General features: G+C 40.1%; 4 protein-coding genes and 1 non-coding gene across 7 annotated transcripts in view; 2 read left to right on the top strand and 3 right to left on the bottom strand.

Annotated features, from left to right (window-relative positions):
* Window positions 1-631, bottom strand: part of LOC130690993 (uncharacterized) — a 4583-nt gene extending 3952 nt beyond the window's left edge. Inside the window, exons 1-2 of the mRNA XM_057513887.2 lie at window positions 542-631; window positions 41-274 (exon numbers count right to left, since the gene is read on the bottom strand). Of these exons, the coding sequence (XP_057369870.1) occupies window positions 41-274; window positions 542-547 (240 nt within the window). The 5' untranslated portion in view covers window positions 548-631. The remainder of the gene's footprint in view (window positions 1-40; window positions 275-541) is intronic.
* The window catches only part of LOC130690997 (troponin C-like), a 24233-nt gene extending 16700 nt beyond the window's left edge, over window positions 1-7533 (top strand). Inside the window, exons 1-7 of one of the 2 annotated variants that reach the window (XM_057513892.2) lie at window positions 5296-5438; window positions 6330-6354; window positions 6416-6559; window positions 6621-6740; window positions 6794-6925; window positions 6998-7059; window positions 7122-7533. In XM_057513892.2, the coding sequence (XP_057369875.1) occupies window positions 5436-5438; window positions 6330-6354; window positions 6416-6559; window positions 6621-6740; window positions 6794-6925; window positions 6998-7023 (450 nt within the window). In that variant the 5' untranslated portion in view covers window positions 5296-5435 and the 3' untranslated portion in view covers window positions 7024-7059; window positions 7122-7533. Of the gene's footprint in view, window positions 1-5295; window positions 5439-6329; window positions 6355-6415; window positions 6560-6620; window positions 6741-6793; window positions 6926-6997; window positions 7060-7121 lie in introns of those variants that run through there. The other variant, XM_057513893.1, reaches the window with a different exon arrangement.
* LOC130690991 (F-box only protein 21-like) lies at window positions 1407-3861 on the bottom strand. Its single transcript, XM_057513882.2, has 7 exons — window positions 3369-3861; window positions 2908-3292; window positions 2692-2849; window positions 2288-2624; window positions 2149-2223; window positions 1900-2080; window positions 1407-1774 (listed from the first exon to the last, which is right to left on the bottom strand). The coding sequence occupies exons 1-7, from the start codon at window positions 3584-3586 to the stop codon at window positions 1617-1619; spliced, it is 1512 nt and encodes a 503-aa protein (XP_057369865.1). The 5' UTR covers window positions 3587-3861; the 3' UTR covers window positions 1407-1616.
* Window positions 7534-10360: 2827 nt separating the features above from the next.
* On the bottom strand, window positions 10361-24438 carry LOC130690999 (integrin alpha-PS2-like). Of its 2 annotated transcripts, XM_057513895.2 has the most exons (12): window positions 23872-24438; window positions 17894-18015; window positions 17739-17833; window positions 17560-17680; window positions 17438-17499; window positions 17028-17076; window positions 16371-16439; window positions 15306-15481; window positions 13700-15249; window positions 12701-13640; window positions 12407-12634; window positions 10361-12041 (listed from the first exon to the last, which is right to left on the bottom strand). In XM_057513895.2, the coding sequence occupies exons 1-12, from the start codon at window positions 24039-24041 to the stop codon at window positions 11943-11945; spliced, it is 3681 nt and encodes a 1226-aa protein (XP_057369878.1). In that variant the 5' UTR covers window positions 24042-24438; the 3' UTR covers window positions 10361-11942. The 2 variants fall into 2 exon arrangements, with proteins under 2 accessions (XP_057369878.1, XP_059353477.1); XM_059497494.1 differs by lacking the exon at window positions 16371-16439.
* On the top strand, window positions 12189-12260 carry Trnaw-cca (transfer RNA tryptophan (anticodon CCA)). The gene has a single exon. It is a non-coding gene; the product is annotated as a tRNA-Trp (tRNA).
* Window positions 24439-24464: the final 26 nt, after the last annotated feature.

A 24464-nucleotide genomic window follows, 5' to 3' on the forward strand; every position in this document is an offset into this window, starting at 1 on the left:
AAAATTGGCAACTGAGCTACGAAATAAACAACTGTAATACCTTATACTGAGTTAAATTGTTCTCAGAACAGAAAAGACTAATCTCTGGTTTCACATCCTTATGTAGGGGTCGAACCAACACAGAATGAGATTCTAATAAGCTGATGAATCCAGATGGAGAGGAGATGTAAAATCCTAAGGACCACAGTTCGGAAAATATTGAACAAATGGAAATGCATGCTAAAAAGAATATCTGGACAGTTGTCAACCAGTTGCATCTGGGAATAGATTGATACTATTCATAAAATTAAAAAAATTTAACAAACTTCATAAGATGCTTCTCCTACAAGAAATAAATTTCATGTTTCAATTACATTATTTTCGAATTTAAATGTTTATACTTTAACATATTTAAGAATAGAATATAATTTGGATGTCTTGACCATGCTTGTGTCACTAGCAGGTTAAGACACAGGCCATACAGGAATTAGTCACTAATATTTTAATCTTTTGACATGCAGACTCTAAGTTTAAAAAAACTGTTAAATTTAGGATAACGTACCGTCATGGAACAACAGATTTCATATCTTCCAGTGAAATTGGAATTAAGAATAAATGAACACCTGAAAGACGATAACCGTTGGAAGGAACAAAGAATTGCAGCCTGAACAAAATACAAAACCTATTCTGAACGTTGCCAAATTTAATAAATCGACCATGGGATAATGGTGAAACCGTATCTCCAATGAAGCCTGTTTTCAAGGGGTGGGCGTGGCCTAACTGAGGAGACTTATAGCCAACGCCACCATTACTTAGGAATCGCCAACCACTGAATGGCAAAGGAGGAGATATACTAGTGTCGCGTTAGCGAAACATCTGCAAGTGCAATGGTCTAGTGGACAGAGCATTCCATTATTACACGGGAGTCTCGAGTTCGAATCCAGTATAAAATTTTCTTTTTTCTCCTTTCCTAATGTAAAATGGCTAAAGTTTTGTTGATTTTTATTTTGTTAAGAAGCGACAAGTATAAATAAGATTTTTTTCCACTTTTTCCACATTCTATTAATGGGACATGTCCCCTTGTTTGGACTTAGAAAATTTTTCAAGTAGGCGCAGCCTTTACTTTGTACTTCAATATCGGCCACTAAGCGTCTCTCACTATAGGTAACCTAGACCCCAAATAGCCTTCAGCCGAGATAGGCTGTTATAACGAAGAGTTGTTTCACCATCCTTTTACACCATGAATCGACTGACCTATTCTGAACGTTGCCAAATTTAATAAATCGACTGACTTATTCTGAACGTTGCCAAATTTAATAAATCGACTGAGATGCGACAATGGTCAGCTAGCAGCCGCCCCACATCAAAGTTGATGAATGAATGCGAAACCACTGACCAATGAAACTTATTTAATAATTAAATAAAGAAAGAATTGCCATGTCACTGTTTAGTCAGATTTTTTTTGACGAAAAACTGCAGAATTTCTTTTAATTAAAAAGTGGAAGTTGGAATTTACTTGTGGCTGCCAACAACATTTAATGGCGTTTTTAGGCAGTCATCCAACTCATAGACTATTTGAAGCATAGGTAGGGAAGAATGAATCAATTAATGCGATTTTTGAGAGCTGATTCGAGATGTTATGTCATTAACGATAACGCAAACGCTTCATCCTCTGGGTACAGTGTCATCAATTCAATATTGGGGATGTAGCGACGACCGTCATACCGCTTAAAATATATCCCAATATTCGGGTGGTCAACGATGTTTGATCCGGTGGTCAGGAGATTTAATGTTTCTTGAAATCGTTTTAGAAAATTAAAAAATGTGCCCGATATTATAGGACATTTGCAATAATAAAATTTAATAAAAGATGGAATTAATCGCTGTAATCGTTTCATTTTAATGTCAAATAGTAATTACCTTCAGGAACAAGGGAAGAATCACCGCCGTCGAAGAGAACGTTATAGCGTGTTCTATTTTTACCATTATTTGTCCACCAGATGATGACGCAAAATACAGGAGATGTGTTAGTGCTGCTTTTGTATGCCATAACAAGGCCCACAGCATATTTAATGCAAGGCAATCGAAACTGGACATTTCTCTGATGACAAAAAGTGGGAAAAAGCATGCTAAATCATTTATCTAGGTAAAAAATAGAATGGGAACTACCTTCCTCACGATAGCCTGTTCTTTCGCTTTGATGACACAATTTTCCATTAGACGATTGCAGCGAACGTTGTCAATCTAACATTATAAAAGTAAAGAGTCACACTGTCACCGCGTGCTTTATGTGCTTAGCCAACTATACCCTCTGAAGAATTTGAATGGCGTCGTCCAGTGGCATGTCCAGATCTATGCACAGGTGGGCGTAGAAAGCGGCCTTCTGGATTTGTTTGGAAGAGACGGCGTATGCTAATCGAGAAAAGCTCAGTTCGTTCTGTCTCCTAAGACGAGATAACGTTCTGAAGTCTTCTCTCCTACTAGCTCTTATACTGTGCATTCTGATGAAACGCATGTATTCCACCATACGCAGCAAAAAATTCTCAGCTGAAATCAATGGGTACGTTGCCGGGTTATGATGTCGCATCACCCCACCATTCGGGGCATCAATCAAACAATTATTTTCATCAGTTCCTTGATTTAAACTAACGAGGAAAACCGAGAACAAAATTAGATTTTAAAATGCAGAACTAATAAATTTATGAAATTTACTTTGAGTTTTCACGCCACCTGAGAAGAAATCTATGTGAATGAAAATCGGGCCTTGTGGTAACAGCTATAACAGGCTCGCAATCAATTCCCATCCTTAAAGCCACCTCTCGATAAATTATGCAAAGTGTCATAGGAAAACCTGCTTTTGATTCAAGAACCTTTAATAAATATTTTATTATTAATGTTCTGAACATACGAAATGAAATCTGAGATCACCTTGTCAATGAACACATTCTCTAATGTGTGATTTGACTGCATTACTTTAAATCTCATTTCCTCATATAAGACTTCATTTATGCAGTGAAGGACTTTTTCAGCTGTGCCTGTAGTGATATTTAGTGGGTCTGCAATGTTATGCCTGTCCACAAGAAGTTCTTTGACCTGATTGCTGATTTCACTTAGTCTTTGTTTAACATTGGATAAACTAATTGGGTTTGCTTCTTCTGCTTGTGCCCATTGACAAATTAGAACAGCACCCTCCAAGAGGGATGTCTTGGATTCAGGTAAGCCCATCAGCTCTCCCAGCTTCTTTTCTATCTTCTGGTACCTTAAAGATTTCAGTACTTTACGGGCATAGAATCGGGAGGTCATATTTTCATTCCTGATTTTTAAAAAATAAATAAGTTATTGTTATTATTAATATAATTTGTTGTGAGATGAACTTCCTGGTTACTCACAATCTATCACTGAATACATGATTTTGTAACACATTTTCAATTCCTTTTAGTGATGGATATTTATCACAATTGAAATTTTGTGCGTCTGTGATTGATGGCTCACCTACTGGGAAACACTTAGATGATAGGCTTAATAGCATATCCTTTACTTTTACTTCCAACTTCCATAAATTGTTACAGTATTTAATAATTCTGTGGAATCGATGGCATGTTAGCATTATGTTATGCAAGTCTCGTATGTCGTAATTGATGTGAATACACAGCACAGAACTTCATCGGAAAAAGAAAGAATATTGGCCATTGCTTTAATGTCCCTTTTCAAGGTCCACACAACACGATGGCATAAATTAGTTTACCAGTTCGTTTACAGTTTACAATATCTGTGTTTTAACTTGTCTTTCCCTTTTGATTGTCAGAATTTTGATTTGGCAGTCGTCTGATAGCAATTAAGTTGCCAGATCGGTAATCCTAACAAAGTTTGCACATGGTGTATAGTATACGCTAACACACTATCATTCAAATTCTTCGTTTAAACTAAAGTGTCTCATCTCTCATGGCTTTAATATTTTACCACGTATTTTACGATTTCATAATTAACCATTTTTGTTTGTTGCGTCAGTTGGATCTGAATACACTTATGCTAGAAAACGTGTGTAACTGAACCATTATTATCGAAATATACCGATCAACACTATATATAAGTGTAATCTACAGACAGAAAATTACAAGTTTGCAATTCTTTTCAGCCGCCATCTTGCCCTTCTACCTGATGTTCAGTGTTTAGAAATAGCAACAACTCTACGTCATTTGCAAAATATCATAAAAGTGGAGGATTTAACGTCATCCTATTTGTTTGATCCTCGCGTAGATTCAAAACTTTAACGTGGCAATCTAAATTCATTTAATTCTGCATGGCGAATTTGGATGCATTACGAACAAAGATCGCGAATTTTCAGGCCTTTTTGCTCATAGAAGATGTGGCATTGTTATTTTCTTGGAGCAATGGGCCTTGAAATCAACCTGCCGAATAATATTCATTTTGGCCAACTACCAGATTGTCGCTTATTGCAGTGTGTTCGAGTTTTAAGTCAAGAAAAGATGAGTTGACGTTTTGAATCGTTTTCTTTTTCTGAGCAAGGATATCGCGAGATGCCACGACCGTCGTTTGCCGGCTCAGCAGTGCCCGACGTCTCATCAGCAAGTCGCGAGGGGCCAATTTGGCAACTAGATTTCTGTTTGTTTTTGTTTCTTTTTTTCATATTTCTCTTTACCTTTTTTTTTTCTTTACATGATGTTTGTTGTATGCCTTATTTATTTTGTAAGTTGGCCGTGAAAGTCACTTTTGAATTACTATATAGGTGGGATGGGCGGTCACGAGGATCAGAGGAACTGGTGAAACACTTAGGAAAGCTATTGTTGTAAAAAAAGAACTGCTTGTTTAGCCATATAAATTTTAATGTTTGAAAAATATCCGCAAATAGAATTCAAAATAGGAAGAAACTGGATTTGAAACAATTTTCTAGATCGATTATTTACGTCTAAACACTGAATGATGACCAAAAAGAGTTATCACGATCAAAGCTTTGTTGTTTCTATCGAACTTGAGGTGGGCAATACTTAACAAAGAATGTTCTCGCAAAAGACGAGGAGCACGAGTTATATGCAATGACGCCTGAGACAAGAAAAAAAAAAGAGTTAGAAAATGTGTGTGTAGAGAAGGAGGCGAACGTTTTGCCCCTTTTGCTGATGTAGGCTATACTAACCCATTGTCATCGTTGGCAGAAGTATATGACTATGGCAAACGGACACGGTTTTTCGTCCTGGCGGCCAGTTAGCATCCGCTCGTAGCTCAGTTGTTATCAGTCCACCTGGTCGTCGTCATCCTGCCAGTGGCTTTTGATCAACTTTAGAATTGTGCTAACCGTACCGTATAATTAACACTTACACATTTGACGAGATCGATTAAAAACCTGGTCTCATCTACGTCTTCCCAATAGAATTTCGACATTCTTTGTCTAATCACCCGAGTTTAAAGACACTTGGAAAGGAACACTAAACTCTTCAACTATGGTAAGCGATTAAAACTATTGTTCAAAATGCCTCAATATTTTGATTTGCATGCTAATACATTTTTTTTACCCAATTTGACATGGATTGGACTATCACAATGATATGATAAGTCTAGTGTAGTTTTCACATAGAGACTAACAAAGAATCTATTGTCAGCCACTCAATCAATTGCGTCATTTGATCTCCTCATAATACATATGTAACAAAATCCTTATTAGGCGCTGCTTACTCATCGAACGTTGACGAGATAGACGTATAGATCTATACCTTTAATGTGTGTTGTATTGCCAAGTCACGCGGTCGTTGTATTGCAGTCACAGCTGAATTCGAACGGACAAGAAAAAATAAACAGACGACAGACTCATTTGCTGTCGTCTGTCGTCTGCTTTCTTGGTCAGTTAACCTTTTCTTTGGTTTCACTTGTCGGCCATCCCTCCTCAACCATTGGCTGTTGGAACCTTGGAAACGATTTACTAGCTTGGTCGAAATTCCAACGTTTGCGGGACGTTACGGGTGGTATAGTATTGTGGTAGTAGAACCTATATTTACACAACCTACGTAGACGGACACAAAAAAGGAAGGCGATCAGAGGGCGACCAAATAAGTTTTGAATTACTGCTGGCGTGTCATTTGGCAAAGTCAAACAATACTCGTTTAGCTTGTCAATGTTTCTATTGTTATATGCATCTTCTGCATACCCCGTGTTTGTTTCTGTCGTCATTTCTATGAATAGGTGCATGTCCTTCATCAACCCTCGTATCACTACAGCACCATAGTGCCAATAATGTATTTACCTGTATAAGGAAATGAAGAAGCAGGATCCATTAATTATTTGTTTGAATATTCTTTGTTATCGCTAATGGAAAATGACGGTCACGTTCGTCTTCTCAGGATCCCGAAGAAGAGAGAAAACACAGTAAGTCAATTTCGAAATCAAATGCCATCGATAAAAATTCAAATATCTCATTGACATTTAGTGATGCTGAAGGCTTTCCAGACGTTCGATTCGGACAAGAAAGGCTACATCGAATCCAGTAAAGTGAGCACAATTCTGCAGATGATGAATTTGAATTTCGACAAGGAAGAGCTGGCCAGGTCCCTCATCGAACACGATCCGAAAAGTATTAATCTACTTATATCATTTCGTCCGATCCATAAAAATCTTCTCGTGTTCTCCAACAGATTCAGGCAAGATCAATTTCGACGGATTCGCTGCAATTGCTTCCGACATTCTGGATGAAGAGGATGATGAAGCCATGCAAAAGGAACTGAGGGACGCTTTCCGATTGTACGATAAAGAAGGTAAACAATCATCATCTTCTAGTGTTACACCTGTCTATAATGTAAGATTGCAGGAAACGGCTACATCACAACTCAAACGCTAAAAGACATTCTTGCTCAAATTGACGACAAACTGACGAGTGACGATTTGGATGGAATGATTGAAGAAATCGACATTGACGGAACGGGCAGAATTGACGTTGAAGGTTGGATTGATAAACATTCCATCTATTCTTTCTTAATTTCAGTCAGGTATGTTGGATTATATTTATTCGTAGGTTTCGTGAACATGATGTGCAGCTAGCGTGTCATCACGCCGTCATCTAGAATAAACCAGCAGGTGTTTTTATAAATAAAGTTTTGATCAATTGACAGAAACTAATAATTATTTTGTTTGAACAGTTGAAGCTATGTTTACTATCTGGTGCTGCTGAGCGTGGAAATGTTTGATGTGTAATCGTGGGAGGCGGTCAAACAAATCAAGATGCTTAAAATCATTCATTCACCTACCAACTAACATTATCATATTCTCTGCTGCATCTATCACAAAGACCGTTGTCAACAAATAATGGGGAAAATTTCAAATCATTTCAGATTCTTATCAATTGTACAACAATCGGAGAATGTGCTGCTGTGTAGTTGGCAATGTTAAAAATAATTTCACGTTCCGCATCATTGATTTGTCGTTTGGTTATATGGATCGATTTAGGCTATCAATCGAGTGTATAACGCCAAGTGTGCCAACATGGGTAGATTCAAACAAAAAACAATTATAAAATACACGCTGCTGATGTGCAGCACGCTTGTGCAATAACCCCGTCTTCATTTGTTTTTCATTCCCTATAACCAAGCCATTTACTTTCGCCGTGACCTTCACTCCTTTCTTAAATTAGATAAAAGCAAGACGAGGTTTCGTTTGCCGTCCACTTTAATTGGATTACATACTGCCGGATATAGTGTTACCGTTCAGGGTGACGAAACACGTCATCAGCAAATGGAATTATTGTTTGCCTAGTTCGATAAAGTATATCCTGTATGCACCGGGTCTCAGCATAGCTTAGTAGTCACGACTGCTGGCTCGGTTTGTCGGGTAAAACCAGGTAAAACACGTTTTATGTAGTTTGGGTTTGGCATGTCATGTATAAGGAAATATTGGGAAAGTGGGGCCATTTTGTTTGGTTGTTCTCTTTACTTATTCAGTTAAACCAGAAATGAACAACTGTGATGAATACGTGAAACGTGTGTCTTCTTTCTTTTTCCAAAAGCTGTTGAAATGACGTGGGAAATATGATGCACAAGTACAAAGGACATAATCAACACAGCAAAAGACGATTGTGATGAATCAATGAAACACATTTAGTATTAAGACATTTGCTGCATTAAAGGGACGAGCATGACAAAAACACAATGAACTGGTAATATATATAAATTTAAATAGGTATATATAATCAGCTGTTCCGTGTTCTTTATTTTTCAAATGGCAGCATACGTTAAGTCGTTTTTCAAAGTTATTCCTTGTTGAAGATGCTGGGCAGGGTGGGCAGAGTGACTGATTCAGGTAGCATTGAAACTTTGAGTTTAATGGCTAACCAAAAGTTGGCCGCTGCCAATGCGAACCAAACGAAAAATTGAAACCAACCGGTGGCCATGGCAACTTCCAGTGCTGAATTGCTATCGATAATAGCACCTGTGCTAGTCATGGCGGCTGCTCGAAGGGCTTGACTGATTGCCTCATCATCGTCTTCGTGCTGACTGACGATCTTCAATCCATGATCCAGCGCCGAGTAGAAAAATCCGCAATCGAGTCGTTCAAACAGTTCGTGTATTTGCATCGATGAAATGCCCAGCCATGGCGACAAGCCTTGCGAGGTGACGTAACTGCGCAACCCACTGCATGTGTAATCGTGTCCGTGCGTGAGAATGCAAGCAACGATCAGGGCCAGCAGCGTCATTAACACGGACAAGACGACCAACAAACGGACCATCATCTCCCAGAAATCTGATTTGACATCTGATTCTTCTGCCCTCCAGCAATGCTTGCAAAAGAGATGCCTCAGGTGATAACTGATGCACATCATGCCGATGAATATGAAAAAAACGGGCGTGAATGTCGTGTAATTGCAGACGGACAAATCGGAGCCGGTCATGACCCAAGAGCTGTTTTTAACGGGGATCTTTGGCTGACGTCCGTTGTGTTGGTTGACTACATCCGGCTGGTAAATGTCTGCGTAGAGAATGCATCCATCGATGGTGCCTTTCCAATAATCAGTCACCACACCTGAACTAACGCTGACCATGATGGCAAGGCAGACGGTTAACGAATACGCCACCGCAAATAATCGATGCACAATAGAACTTAACTCTTCCGATGACATGTTTTGTCTCTTTGTAATTCAATTACCAACACAACGATCAACGTTCAAAATCACGTGATTATGTGGTGCAAATGATAGGAGACAATCGCAATGAAAAAAAAAAAAAGACCACAGTGAAAGGCAATAGGAAAAAATGGGCTGCGTCCGCACTTGACGTACCTCTTCACTTGACTATTGAAAAAAAGGTAGTCGAAGCAATAATCGGCTGCAACGGACGAGAGAGCGCGTGACGTGAAAACCGCCCGTGTCCCGAACTCGTCTGTTTGTGCGCAGGATCAGCCTCTTGCTGGAGAAAGCTGCTTTTCTTCAATACGTGTAAGACGGGCAGGAATACAAAAACAAAATGATGTGTGACGCCATAGACAAACAGCATCTACGTTGTGTGTACCTGCTTTTGAAAAAAGTTGGCTGTTCATGTCGAATGGTTGGCCCTTTTTTTCTGCGGAAACTGGGAGAATGGTTGATTGCAACCGGTTCATTTCTAAATAGACCCGTTTTTTTTTTTTTTGTTTTCTCATCGTCCGTCCGTCTTCTTTTGGTCATATTATGGCTTGCATACGCAGTTTGTCAAGTGTTGTAGAATCTGGTACGACGTACTCGTTTTGGCTGTTCGATTTTACACGACAAACGAGATCGCACCAGTTTACATCATATAGGCCATACGAATCATCAGCATGTGATTCAAATTTGACATTTGTGTCAAAACTACTACGTGCACAAGTAAGCTCAAAGAATGCCTATAGTTCTAGAGTTGCATAAACCTTTGGGAAAAAAAAACTTGAAAGTTTTCCTTTCAACCTGATCTTTCAAAAAACTATGTGCAACCTTGGTTTTTGTTTCCATGTACTAAATCACATGCTGCTGTGCATCAATTTGTATGCGGCATAATAAACGAAGAAAGAAATGCCAGTCCATTCACGTCAGAAGCAACGAGTCTTATGGCAAGTCACGTTGTTGTTTGCCAGTCCATACGATAGAAAACATTGGCTGCATTCTCAATGAGGCGTAGCCGATCTTGCCTTATGTTATTATTAACGATTGGGCATCAGGATAATCGTTCAAATGCATCTCCAGCTTCGGTAAGATTCCTGACGTTTTGCAATGGCCCAATATGGCGGACGGTTGAAAGGTTTCTAAGCTGCGTGTTACTCGGGCTTTATGCTACACATTGACACACCTACACGTATAACATTTGCAATTCGATACTTTGTCCTAGACGGTGTGCTGTATAAGTCAACTGACAGACAAGAAAATAAGCAAAACAACTCACGAGGACTAGTTAGTTTTTATTGTTCTCTGTGATGACAATGTTCACATGAAAAAAAAGAGATGGCGGGGTTGAGAAGAAATAAACAATGTACAGCCAGCAGCAGATCATCAGTCCAGCGAGCGCTATTACATATAAATGACCATCGTTTTTAGTCGTCTTTTTAACATGATAGTGTAACACACAAAGTTCATTATTTTAAGTCTCTAAAAGTTTAGGCACACACAGCCAAACGGCTCCAACGTGAAACGCCGTGTCACTTTGTAAGGCCGTTAGATTGTCATTTCAATATATTACTCATTAGTTGAGGGAATCAAAATCCAATAGAAATTGCAATCATTGTCCCTCTGTTACCAAATGGCTTTAGCAAATCATCCAACACACCTCATTAGGGTCGCTTAGAGTCTAACAAAGTCAATTTTCGATTGAGATTAGTTTAAGTAGAATGTGATGGGTGTCACAGTCATAAACAATGTTAAAAATAATTATGTTTTGCCTTGTTTTGTACAATTGATTGGCTGTTGGCATACATAGATGGTTATCTTTCAGATTTTAAGTGATGACATTTTGCGAAAAGGCTTTTTATCGTCGGTGATGCGTTAAGTGAGAAAACATCGACCCATATGAGGTACGACGACACTGAACAAAAGCCAGTCAGCAGAACAAGTTGGATAAAAACAAATGTAAGAATAGCACAACAACCGAAGCAAACAGCAGCGAAAACAAAAAAAAATTTGATAAATGTGAACGCGTTTGCTTTGGCAGGCGAAGGCAGTCGAATCATGAGTGAAAATACAATGATGGAGATGGTTAACAGAAGGGGTCACAGGATTAATAATTAAACAATGATTATAGCAAATGGAAAATATCTTTAAACTTATTCATCGTGGACGATATTTTGCAACATCGAACAGGGTGACATCTTTTGGTTTGTTAACGAACGACGTCTATCACTTCAATCAAGTGATAGCCTTCAGTTGCCAAATGAAAAGCTCCCGAATAGCGACCCAAATTTTTAAAAAGTTTTGAGAAAGACGGTGAAGGAGTTGAATAAATTTTGTTCGTTAATCTGTTTGAGCATTACTGCAAAAAAATAAAAATAAAAAGCTAAGTAATCCTCACGTCTTGTGCTTTCATTCATTGCGATCAAGTGACCGCAATTGCATCCATTAACGCAAGTACGCGCCACACAATCTTAATTGGTATAAGCTAGCCGATGATTCATGACAACTATTATAAACACACACCACACAATTCAAAGATTAGACGAAAGTTTGGACGAATTACTTAGCCCTACAGTGTAAAAGATATACATAGGCTGTACGGTCGTCTTAACAATGCACATCCCAACAAACAAGTCAAATCGTGAAACAATGGGTAATGGATAACCAAAAGAATAGAAATTAGATGGACACGTCATTTTTTCCCCGTCTTACTGTCGAGATTTCTTGTCTCAAAATAGCAGCAGAGCTCTATTCATAGTCCTATACATTGTGTACAGTCCTATTGTGTGTTGATCAATTCAGTTAGCACTCGAGTTTTTCACAATTTCCCGTAGACGAGCACAATTTTTGATGTCTTTTAAAGAGCTTCGTCCCTCTGTAAATGTCCGTTCTCCGATTTGAGTGGCTCCTGCTCGCATTCATCTTTATCCGGTCGACTCCGCTTAAAGAAGCCCATCTATTAGACGGGGGCAAAAACGAAGGGTAAAATGATATTAACAAAAGCGTTTTAATCTTTGTACAGACAAGGTTTCTTATCGTCATGCTTAGTTTGCACTTATCAGTATTCGTAAAGATAGTCGAGTTTAAATAACAATCCACATATGACTGCGTGGCGCAATGGTAGCGCGTCTGACTCCAGATCAGAAGGTTGCGTGTTCGAATCACGTCGTGGTCAAGTATTACTTTTATAAACTAAATTTATCGTTTTTGCAAAATAAAAGATCGTACGGATCGCAATAACAGATTTACGTTATTTGTTTATATGCTAAATTTAATTCTAACACCGAACGAACTTGGAAGAAATAAAAAATGTAATTTTACCTTCCAAAGAACAAAGATGAGAAGCAGGAGGAGCAAAACTCCGGCCACTGCAGCCAGTACAATAATCCACCACGGGATGGCTCTGGCCTCTCGTTCCCGATCCAGCTGATCGAGGGTAGTAGTCACAGTGGCTGAGCGCAGGGGAAGGTAATCGGGATCGATGCCGTACGGCAGTTCGTTGATATCCACCACCATTTTCGACGAAATAACTAAATCTTCCCAGTCAATCTGTTCAATTCAATCAGAAACATATAAATCGATTCAGACTTCACATTAATAAAACTCAGCTTTTACCTCGGAGATGGTTTGCGCCCATATTCTGGCGCGCAATTTGAACACAACGTGGTTGTTGCTGGTAATGGGACCAGCTGAGCATTTAATGACGGTACACTGAGTCGCTCCGCAGTTCAATTCTCTTTCTAATTCCTTGGGTTGGTTTTGTCGTCGGTTGCGAACGCGGTTTTTCTTAATGTTGCTGTGTTGCCAATTCATCGGCACTTGGCGTCTCCTCCTTCCCTGAGTAGATTCTTGATCCAATTCTTCATCGTAATCGTAATCCTCTTCTTCGTCAAAAATTTGTCCAGGAATAACTTGTACAGGAGCACCAGCGCCACTATTGTGAGTGCTAATGGTGGATACAACAGACCCATCGGGACCATAACGGGTCACAGTTGACGTCCTATTCCACGATGAAGAAGTCGAACTTGTTTTCGGTTTTCCGTCAACAGATGTCGTTGATGACGAAGATGAAGAAATAACATTAGCGCCAGCACCAGAGCCGCTGCTGCTGGAAGAATACGTCGTTTTGCTTGATTTACTAATGCCACTTCCAGATCCAGATGAACTACTAGATGAACTACTAGAAGAATAAGAAGATGAGCTGCTACTGGACGAAGAGCTTCTTTGGCTACCAGAGCCACTCGCGCTGGATGAACTGCTCAATCTCTCGCTTTCCAGTTTAAGGGCCAATGGATTAAACTGTTCCATCAATTGACAACTGGCAGGTCCATCGACAAATGGCCTGTCGACCAGGTAGAGCAAATCTTTGCCCGATAGCGTTTTTGTGGGCCACAGGATGTAGACGTTCGCCTTAAGGATGTCCGACGGTCCTCGGTTGCCCAGCTCGTAAATGTGAATCACTTGCGGACCGACTTGATTCTCGTGACTCTTTACCTGAACTGAAGAGCTCGCAAAGGCCGATAAATTAAATCGAACCACTTCCGGATCGGAAATCCTGCTCAAATTCAATTAAAATAAATGAATTAATTCAAAATAATTAAATTCAAAATTTACCCTCTGATGGATAGGTCCGTTTCGACTCGGATAGGCAACGAAATTTCAGCTCGATTATCAAACAGCTGACTGGGATCTTCCGGATTGGTGCTGTTCACCTCCAGGATGAATTCCAGGGATGATTTGGCTTTCTGGCCAACAGCGATGGCAGCAGCCGCGTTTTCACGAGCCAATCGGGCGCTTGGTTGAAGGACAATTGTAAAGACGGACGTGCGGAATGCCGCCAGCGGATTGCCAATTTCACATCGCAAGACAGGCTGGCCCGATTCATCCGACGGCGATGAGCACAAAACAGGAGGGGCACCTTCCTCCACTCGATCAACTCGAACAAATTTCACCTCATCTGGCAACGTCAGGTAGACGGCAGCTTCAAAAGCGTCTTCGGCAGCGTTCAACACAGTCACTTCGATTTCCAATTTCTTGTCAGAGCCCAAAATGTATTTGTCCATGTTCCCCTTGTACGTGACTTGCATGTCTGGTATGCAAATATTGTCGGGACCGCAATTCTTTTGAATGACGATCACGTCCGTTTTGGACGGCGCTTCCGCACCCAAGACGGGCGGCAACGAACGTCTCGTTCGTTGACCTCCAGTTCTCCTCGAATCGGCAGACACTTCTCGCAGACTATAACGAACCTCAGACTCGATGGGAGTCAGTTTGTCCCGGATTAAGGGCCGGACGTACACCATGTAGGTACGACACGCCCTCTGGCCTTTAACCAGCTGATAGGTCTCATTCAAAGATGATTTGTTCTCTTCTGAAAGGAAATGTAAGCGAGGATTCTTGGGCGATTTAGAATCAAGAATGAGCTGGACCATCACTTCTTCTCGATTATTAACTCCTCGGCCGCTAAATTCAAAGCAAAGCGTCAACGGGACGCAAGCGACGGCAGTTCCCTCCAAAAGCGAGCAATTCTTATTCTCTAAATCAATTTGCTTCGACTCGACATCGTAGCTGATATCGACTGTGTTGAGGTAGACGACTGGACGTGAACGTAGAAAAATAACGCGATCAGAATTGTATGCACCGGCCAGGATATCGGGATATTCGTTTCCATCCAAATCCATCCCGCCGGCCAGTGAGAAGCCGAATGTGCTCAGTTCGGACGAAACTTCTTCAGCGTACACCACTTGAGTGGCCTTCGTACGGATGCCTTTACTTGATCCGTGATAAATGTAGACTGCACCTCTTTCCTCAGGTCCGTCATAAGGCGCTCCGACGGCAATGTCGTTGAATCCATCCAAATTGATGTCGCCCAAAGAGGAAACGGCCAATCCGAATCTGGCTTTGGACACTTCACCACCGTCGAGGACGTCGCTACGCCGGAACGAGTGTCGCAATCGGGTGGCCTGATAATAAACGTGTACTCGTCCCATTTCGTATTTGCCTTCAGTGTTGGCATAATTCGAGTACAGAGGAGCACCGACAATGACGTCCTGAAGTCCGTCGTTGTTGACATCCGTCACGGCCACGCAATAGCCAAAATAAGCGCCTAGTTGTTGGCCCGTAATATTGGCGATATTGGTCAAATTCGAAGACAACAAGACGACCTATTATAAACAAAGTCGTTAGTTTCTTTGTAGAGTTTGAAATACAATGAATTCACCTTTCCAGTTAAATTAGCACCGCGGGGCATACCGACAGCGACGTCTGTTCGACCATCGTCATCTAAATCTCCAACAGCTGAAGAATAGCCAAGGTAACTGTCATCTTCCGCTGCTGATCCCTCTGTCGTTGATAGAACGTCCAGTCGCGAAAAAAGGCCTTGAGAAAACAGTTGACCTGCAAATCAAAGTGTCAAAAATTAGATATTGAAATCAGAGGAAAATTTTAAGGAATCCCAAAACTAACACCTAGAAAAACATTCATTGTAAACAAAATTGAGATGAAAAGCGAGAGAAAACGTCAGCGAATAGAAAAGCCAATAAAAATTCATTATTTCTAGACAATGAAAGAACCAGAGATGGAGAAATGGATAACTAAAAATAATAGGAAAATTTCACCGTCCAACAAGCTACCACACACCAATTTTGCAGGAATTCCACAATTTCTGTAAGGACCCATCATTATTCAATATCAATTGATAACCAATTAAAAAGCCATCATTTTTTAAAAGCCAGAGTTCAGAACAAGGTAAATATCCTATTGCGAATTAGGTTGAAGCAAGCAAATCAATTTAAAGCTGAAGCATCGAGTATAGTTATATACCAGGGATGGATGAATAATCTGCTGTGGATTGCAAAAAGGTAAAACCAGGAATGGAGTCATGTGGAATAATGGGAGTTCCGAGTGATCATAATGTTATACAAAATCACAACCAAACAAGCATCATCAATGAAAACAGCATTAAGAAAACAAAATGTGGCGTCCAGTAAATTAAGCTGAAAAGATCGTCTTCAATAAGGGGATTGTTAATGGGACCCTGAAAAACCATTTCAGGTTGGGTTGACATCTGTCAACTAAATTTGTTCTAATGGATCTTGAATAACACGAAAAATCCAGGACAAAGACACACCACCAACAAAACCGAGGAAATTTGAATCCCACGTAAAGGTACCTCATCTAAAATAGCCATTGGGTTAGAATCACGTTGTAGTTGTTATGATTGATCCGTGTTTTAAAATTGCGATTTGGATAGGTTGCGTACGGAGTTTGTTCGTCAATGTTTTACCTGTGACAAATGTACGAAAGACAGGTGATCTGACGGCCGGATTTGTGGTATTGATCGAGTACAGCTGACCTGTGTGTGATATGGACATGATGGTAACACGGTGAAAGGTCATTTCATTTCTTCTTTTTTAAGTGCACAGAAACATTCAAATGGTTTTGTTTTTTTTTGTGTGGGAATTTTCAATGAGGGATCACTGACTAATTGATTCAACGCCAAAGTAAGCTGGATGGGAGGAACAAGACATTTGTGGCAAAGGGGTAAAGGTGTGACTTCCTGTGCCGTCAAAAGCTTAAAGACGATAAAACACTCTCTACCAAGACTGGGGTGATATTGTCGTGAGAATTAGAACCAGCCTTCGGCAAGTGGCCATTCAAACATGTTCGTCACACAGCATTCAAAGGGCGTGACGAGCATTTGCACAAGGCTCTACATATTGGCAAGTTAAATAACGACAGGTACAAACACGGTGAGCTCAGTGGGTCCGTTCGTCATCCTTTGTCGACAGGGAAAAGGGTAACATTGGCTTGAGAAATTGAAGGGATCTAGAATAATCTTTTACAATTCAATCTACATTTGTATGTACTCTAATCGATGGTTTTCATTTTAACTCTAAAATAGTCTACGATGACCTAAAGGGTGACTATGAAATGAACTTACCCTGCCAGTACCAGCTGCCGACGGCGCCGATGAACACACGAAGGCCGTCCTATCGAATTAAGAGAATTGAAGGATTTAAACAAATGAAAGCTACCAAAAAAGAAGATTCGGTACAACAATTTTTAAGAGATGCAAATGCAGAGACGAGCCGATAACTACAGTTGGTAAGAATTCCTTTTACAAATGGGCGGTTGTTTCTTCGTAAAGGATAACAACGTCATAGTTTTCTTGTCGAACGACATTGAAACAAAGGGGTGGATGAACAAAAGAAATCGTGTACTTTGTTCGGTACTTTCTACTCTTGAGATATGCGTCAACAGGCAACAAGATCGATGAGAAAAATTTCTCTATTCAAATTCCGTCAAATTCTTCAAAAAAAATAATCAATCATTTGAAATGAGTTATCTTACCGGTGAAATGGTGGCTCCGAGACCGGCTTGACACGACCCTTGACGATGATAACCCCAAGAAGCTAACGAGACAAATACATTTATATACGTAGACATGAATCAAACAAAGAAGAAAAACTTACAGGTTCTGCATGGCGAATATTCGGAGAATTCGCGGAACGATTCACGGGCGACGAAGCAGGTACCGACTGGTTCGCGACGCTTGTAGCTGTTTGAAAACCAGACGTAACGAGGGGCGCACGCCTGTCGTGCAAATTTGTTAAAAAGAAACGTTTCCTTCTTTAAAATAAAAGAGACTCACCAAAACTGGACCATTAGGTCCCGAACTTCGAACAGTTGCACCAAACCACTGATCTGATTTTTGATCAATTTGTTGACCCGATCCATTATTGTTGCCTACAATCAAATGGGGAAATCAGTTATAAAAGAATATCTACAATGAATTAATATCTTCACCTGTAACGTCAAACGGAATGGGTTGACATTGGTCTGGAATTTCAGTACTGCAACGGAAAACGGATCCACCACGTGAGACGCCCGGCTGTTCCGTCTGTGCAGTTGGAGCTCCAACCAACAACCTAAATCCAATCGACACTGTGAGATACTGAGAACATTCTGGACTTGTTTAGACAAGATTCTGCATTGAAAACCTTTGTTTCTTTTCCCTCGTTTTTTGTGTGTCCTTGGAAAATTTAAATTAGTCACCATAAACGACGCAAAACAAGAGAAGGGGTAAGGAAAATCATCAAAACATGTTTCCCAACTAAAAAGTCCTTGAACGTTTCTCTCCTTGGGGAATCAAATAGGCTGATTTAAATATTGAAATTTCAACAGCTTCATTGCTGCAATGTGGCAAGAAATGCAATGTCATCCTGATAGACAACGACGAATAACATTATGGTAATTTTTTTAAACAAAATGTAATAGAAAAATGTAATTCTATAATTGCAGCAAAAAAAGGAACGGAAAATCACTTGATAAAAGACAATAAAACACAACTGCAATTTTCAAAATGGACTAAAACTCATTCAGAGCTGATGAAATGATTGGAATAACACAGGTAGTCGAGAACTCTAATTAGTATTTCTTTTTTCACTTGGATTGTCTCCGGATGCGGTCTCGCTTCCCTTTTTTATTCGTGAGCTATGAATTTCTGCGGTTTTACTTGGTCCCGGTCTAAGCAACGCCAGTCAATGTGACCGCCCAATCGTTTTTACACTTTTTTTTTAAATCAAGAAATACAATGTGGGTAGAGTTGTCTCGTTCATACGTTGCTCTGCACGATGGCCACGTTTCCATTTCACCGTGATTAGAAGAACATAACGGCGCTTATTGGTAGCACCTTATTAAGGGTTGCATTGACGTCATTGCGGTTAGAATCGGACAACAGATGGCGTTCAACGTAAAGGGCGAAGGATAGCCAAATCGAGTTCGATTTACCATTACACCACCACACCTATTGTTCTCTGCTGCTACCACGCTTATTTTTCATTATGTTAGCATAGTTTTCGTGAAAAGAATGGACATCGCAACCTCGTGAACGGAAAAATTGGGTGCGGCTGGCACAGCCACGAGGCCCAACCCGAAAACAATTGGCCCACCTAAGAGAATCTAACCTACATGGCTCGTTTCCAAATGAAGTAAACACACTTTATTATTTATTTATTTAAAAAATATACACATATATTGTATAGTTGTAAGGGGAAAGGCTTCGTTCGTGTAGAAGGGCTGTCAATCTAAGGATTTGCGGGAAACCCATAGATGGCTCTGGCTCCTTACAAACTAGAGGACATCTAATCCCATCATGACCGGGCTACGTCCTCTTTCAAAAAATGATTAGACACTAGATAACTTAAATTTTTTTCATTGACATGTAACTATACGTTGATTTTTTCCATGGAAACAAGTTTCACTTCGAAATCAAGTCTAAAATATCTGACATGTCAAGTAGCTTCGGTCGTGAGTAGCTTCCAATTCGTTCAAAGCCATTCCCATTTGCATGGTGATTTCTATCATAGACACGCACGACTTATCAACTGAATAACTGTCTTAATGTAAACATGTGACTCGCATGAGAAACGAAGGCATCGTCTTTCACGTTTGTTGACTTTCATCATCTATGTGAAAGTCAACTTGATCCAGTTGTTTCGTTCGTTCATCAAAATAATACCAACAAGACGAGCAATGCAAGACAGACGAAATTTGTTTTTTCTGAAGTCAATGAGCAAATAGCCACAACGTGATCTGATGGAGTTCTACAACAAACTCAATAGAATAGGAAAGAAAAAAATAAACCCAAAAACAGATTAGTTGGAAAAAGAACAAGTTGGGCGTGGATGTTAAGACGAATGTCATCTCGGCACGAACGAGACCGGGTGGGACGATATCACACAACACAATCAGTTACCTTCGAAAAACAACGAAAGCTCCCCTCTCTCCGCCCATCCAAAAAGAGAATAAAATAAACGCATATGTCTCGAAACTGTGAAAGTGATAAATACGTGAGTTGGAAGTCCACCACTGGTAATCGAAAAACAAAATCTAATGGCCATCGTTTGGTACGGTGCCCTAGACTAGGATCTCAATATACGCCCTTGTTAGTTCTCCACACTTTGCTTTGACGTGAACATTTATCTCAACATTTCCATCTGAGAGGGAGACAGCCATTTTCTTTTCTATACGTCCAGATGAAATCTTTGTAAAGCAACAGTTGATCAAAAGAATCAATCTAATATTATAGTACAAAAATGGTAGGCAAACGTTTCATGACATTTGAGACAGGTGACGTCTGATTGGCACGTGACATGTTGCCACATTTCAATAAACGTTCGAATGACATTCGTTTTACCCCCAACAGAGAAGCAAAAGAAAAATGTGCAATATTTGCATAAACCCTTCTAAGAAGTAAAATTGAAATAAAAATGTTTTTTGTTCGATAAACAAATACTGTCGATAGAATGTAATATGTGAATAACATGACCTTTGACGTGACCCATCAACATTCCCACGCCCTTTTTATTCCTTTTTCTTTGTTTTTTTGAATATCCTAATTTCCTTCACCCCTTCATTAATTTCAACCTCTACCTGATTCTTTAAGCCAACAGCGTCCATGGGCCGTTGGTTCAATTAAAAAATATGCCTCAGGCAAAGAACGTCGGACGAGATGAGAAAAAATGGCCAAGTGCCATCAGCGTCATCGTTTGAAGTGAAAAATCGTTACGTCGAGTAGCAACAAAGCACCGCTCGACCACCGCCCCACAAAAAGAAAAAAATAATTATAATAAATAAATAAATAAACAAACGGGCCGGCGCCTCGGTCACGTCGTTTGTCGCGCTCCGCCTCCACACGGCGCGCCGTTGCCGATGTGTTTCTTTTTTCCCACACATCTTTTTCGAGTTTGGACGAGCTACACACACGCAAAGCTAAAACTCTTCTTTGAAATTATAACAAAGGGGAAAAAAAAGGCTTTTAACGAAATAAACAAAGTGGAAATGAAAAATGGCATTTGTTCCTTTTGACCGGCCATCGTGTGAAATCGGTGAGCACATTGTCTGGCGTCAATTACGAATAAATAACACAGGCACTCTGTTGACTCATCTTTCGGTCCATTCACGTCCGCCTTCCAGTTTCGATTCCGCCTTGATCATTCGTGTTTACCAGACCAGAAATTTTGGTTATTTGCAGAGGTTCAATGACTGGGTCACAGCGCCACTTGGCAACATGGCATGGCAGACGGTGAGACGCAAATATGTCGTGAATAAGCGAACACGGACGGGAGAAAGTTGCATGATTCATTGGAATGGACTAAATAACAGAAGGGGATGTATCTACGCCCTTTTGAACAATAGATGAACATTAAGAGATGGACGGCGCTCACGCGGGACTAACGCGTTTCATGTGCTAATATTCTTTTATTTGAGCGAATCAAATGTTCTTAATTTTTCTCAATATTTTACTTCCAGTTTAAATGCGCCACCTTCCCGTTTCTCGGACTTTTGTGAATACCCGCCCTTAGCGTCCATGTTTGATTCATCTCTCTTCGTTTACTTGGCAACGCCACACCTTTTTTTTTCTCATTTTTTTAAACCCCGTGTGTCGGTCACATAGAGGAAAAGCGAGGCGCGTGATGTGAAATGAAATCAAACGTTTAGACAATCGACTATTTTTTTTTTTTTTTGTTGCCTTTCAAAGCGAAAAACGTAAGGACCACGCCCTGCCACTCAAAGGCCCGTCTGCTATGCAAATGACGTTCACGCGCGCACCTCATCATCATCGCTATTCCATGTCGGCTGCATTCGGGTCACGAAAAAAAAAGAGGACAGACGTAATGCGATAAAATCACGAAGAGGACAATGAAACAAAGATCCAATCAAGCCATTCATTACGTCAAAGGACCAGTGGCAATTGAGGAAGGAAAAAAAAAACAAAAAACAAAAGACCAACGCAAAGCGCTCCTGGATATTTTTCTTAAAATCACCTGCTGTTAGCCAACAGATTTCCAGATAGGTCATTGCGTGAAAAAAGAACAAAGGAGAGGATGATTCGGATAAAGGGATGAACAAAAAAAGTGCATTCACGATCATTTCGAAAAAAAAAAAAAGGCCGAGAAGGAATGATGTATTTTTGTTTAACTATTTAACCCATGCCTTTATTGATGTTGAAAACTGACAAAAAGGGCAAATTTCCCCCTACAACTGAGAAACGAAACCATATTTGAAGGGAACTGGCACTTGAGTAGAATAAATAATCAGTTGTTGAGAATGTCTTATCATCATGATCGACTCTAACGTTGGCAAGTCGAAGGAAACCCGAATTCTGTTGTTATTTTTATCTCTTTCTCCTCTTTGCCCACTACACAAAAGAGTGGTGGAACATCATAAAAACGGTGCATAGGCTATATATTATTACGTTTCTATGAATTATAGCTCGTCGTTTTCTCGACAACAATTCGTTTTTTTAAACGAAAAGAATAGGCTCTCAAATCAATTTTCCTATTCCATTTCAATGTGGGGGGAAAATATTTCCTAAAAATAATGAAGGACCACCCTGCAGTCCCTGATTTTGATCTCCATTCCCTGGAACAAACGCCGTTTTCCCTTTTGAATGAAAGCGCAGCCAAACGAAAAGGCAGTTTCAATGCAATTGCTTACCAAATGAATTGAATCAAATCGCTATGGACAAACTCTTGCCGAATGTTTTTGAAAGCATTTGAACGAAACTGATTTTTTTTTAAATGCCTGGCTTTACAAAGAGAATTTCAATTTGACTAACATCCCTGCTTGTTTTGTTTTCAGTGTAGGACGCGGTGTAGGGTGGCCAACATGTGACGACCATCACGTTGCATTTCAAACTCTTCGCCCACACATCTCCAGAAAAAAAAAAAAAAAAAACCGTTTGTCCAGCAAGACATTTGACTTGCATGTCCAGTCCTCGGGTCAGTTTTCCCTTTTTTCCAGTCCCTCCCCCCCATCTTAACCTACACTTTTACCCCTATAAAAAGAGAGACGGAGATGGGCCAAACATCTGGTTGTGTTGGATGACTTTCATTTGAACATGCATCTTTTTTTAAAACTACCATTTGCATGAGGAAACGTGGGCGAGACATAAAATGTCGTCTCTTTTCAACTAGAAACTCTCGGCTGAATATCATTAACAGTTCAAAGTTTGTTTGTTTGTTTTTTTCTATTTCCCAAGCTACAAAGTTCATGGTGGCCCATGTCTTTTAAATGCAGTTGAATGAAATGGAAATCGAAAAAAAAAAAAAAAAAAAAAAAAAAAAAAAAAAAGCTACAAAACCATGGGAAAAACCAGGGGGAGGGGCACGTTAGGCTAAATATATACGCAACACTGTCCTTTATTTTCGTATGCAGAATTCAATTTTTTTGTATGAAACTATTTCAAAGTTATGAGCGACCCATGTTCCGATTTTTCAAAAGAAATGACAAATTTGAAGAAAAGAGACAGGCACGTGTAGCCTTCAACTATTCAAATAGATCACAAGCAAAAAAACTGGAAAGACAAAAGAAATCATTTCGACGATAACATTTTTCCCCATTTGCATTCTTGGTCGGTCACACCAAAAAAATGTTTAGGTATCAAGAAAAAGAGAAACAGATAGCGAGAAAACGAACTTTCTGTCTCGACTTTTGAGCTTGTGCTGCTGCAGACGAGCAACGAACGCGGCTGAAAAAAAAGTTATTTTTAAAACAGCGAGCGAGAGTCAAACGACGTGGCAAGAGAGGGGGAGAGAAAGGCAAACGAAGCCGTGAATGAAACTGTCAGTTACCAACTGACGAAACTTCTGTGGCTGCCTTTTTCCTCACTCCACCGAATTGAACTCGGTTCATTGTTCATTCCTGTGTGCCGTTATTCGCCCTAACGCATTCGAATAGCAATCGGACAAAAGAACAAACAAACAAAAAAAGGCAATTACCAGTTGACTCCTCGATCCTTGTGCAAGTCAACACTGAATCCGAAATAGGATCCGGCTGGTCCGCGATGAGTTAGCGCACTGGGGATGTCCACGTTGAAAGCCAACACGGAGGACAGTGCCAAAAAAAGGAGAGCAAATGACGTCACCGTCATCTCCGTTTGCTCCTTCATTTTGCTTTGATCTTTCTTTTTCTTTGACGATCAATTCAAATTTCAAAACACAAACGAGGCGTGGTGGACGAACGAACGAATCAACAGTTTTTCAGCAGGTCGAAATGGAGGACACGCACGGCACGAGAAAGAAGAACGACAGACAACACGACCATATTTGGCAATGACCAAAGAAGAAATCCAAACCGCACGCTTCTTCACAGTTGAATGTTGATTTTTTTTTTTTTTTTTTTTTTAAATTATGGTACGGGGATCTTTACACTTGCAACTAATTACCCGTTCAATATGCGTCAATTGAAAATCACAATAATCCCGATTGCGGTTACAATCCACTGATTGTGTTTCGATTGCCGTGCGAGCGCGGACAGGTCAGCGACGATGGCAACTCGACTGGTCGTCAGCTGGGCCACAACTGGCCTTCCT

Source organism: Daphnia carinata, chromosome 1 (genome assembly GCF_022539665.2).
Source record: "Daphnia carinata strain CSIRO-1 chromosome 1, CSIRO_AGI_Dcar_HiC_V3, whole genome shotgun sequence".
Classification (NCBI taxonomy): Eukaryota; Metazoa; Arthropoda; class Branchiopoda; order Diplostraca; family Daphniidae; genus Daphnia; species Daphnia carinata.

Excerpts from the sequence above, each read along its gene's own strand:
- LOC130690999 (XM_057513895.2), bottom strand. The coding sequence starts at position 24,041 with ATGAAGGAGCAAACGGAGATGACGGTGACGTCATTTGCTCTCCTTTTT. Across the intron at positions 15,482-16,370 it reads CTTTCGTACATTTGTCACAG|GTCAACTGTTTTCTCAAGGC; the intron begins GTAAAACATTGA and ends TTTGATTTGCAG. Across the intron at positions 12,635-12,700 it reads GGGCGCAAACCATCTCCGAG|ATTGACTGGGAAGATTTAGT; the intron begins GTAAAAGCTGAG and ends TGAATTGAACAG.
- LOC130690991 (XM_057513882.2), bottom strand. The coding sequence starts at position 3,586 with ATGCTAACATGCCATCGATTCCACAGAATTATTAAATACTGTAACAAT. Across the intron at positions 2,081-2,148 it reads AACAGGCTATCGTGAGGAAG|AGAAATGTCCAGTTTCGATT; the intron begins GTAGTTCCCATT and ends TTTTGTCATCAG. Across the intron at positions 1,775-1,899 it reads TTCTTCCCTTGTTCCTGAAG|AAACATTAAATCTCCTGACC; the intron begins GTAATTACTATT and ends AACGATTTCAAG.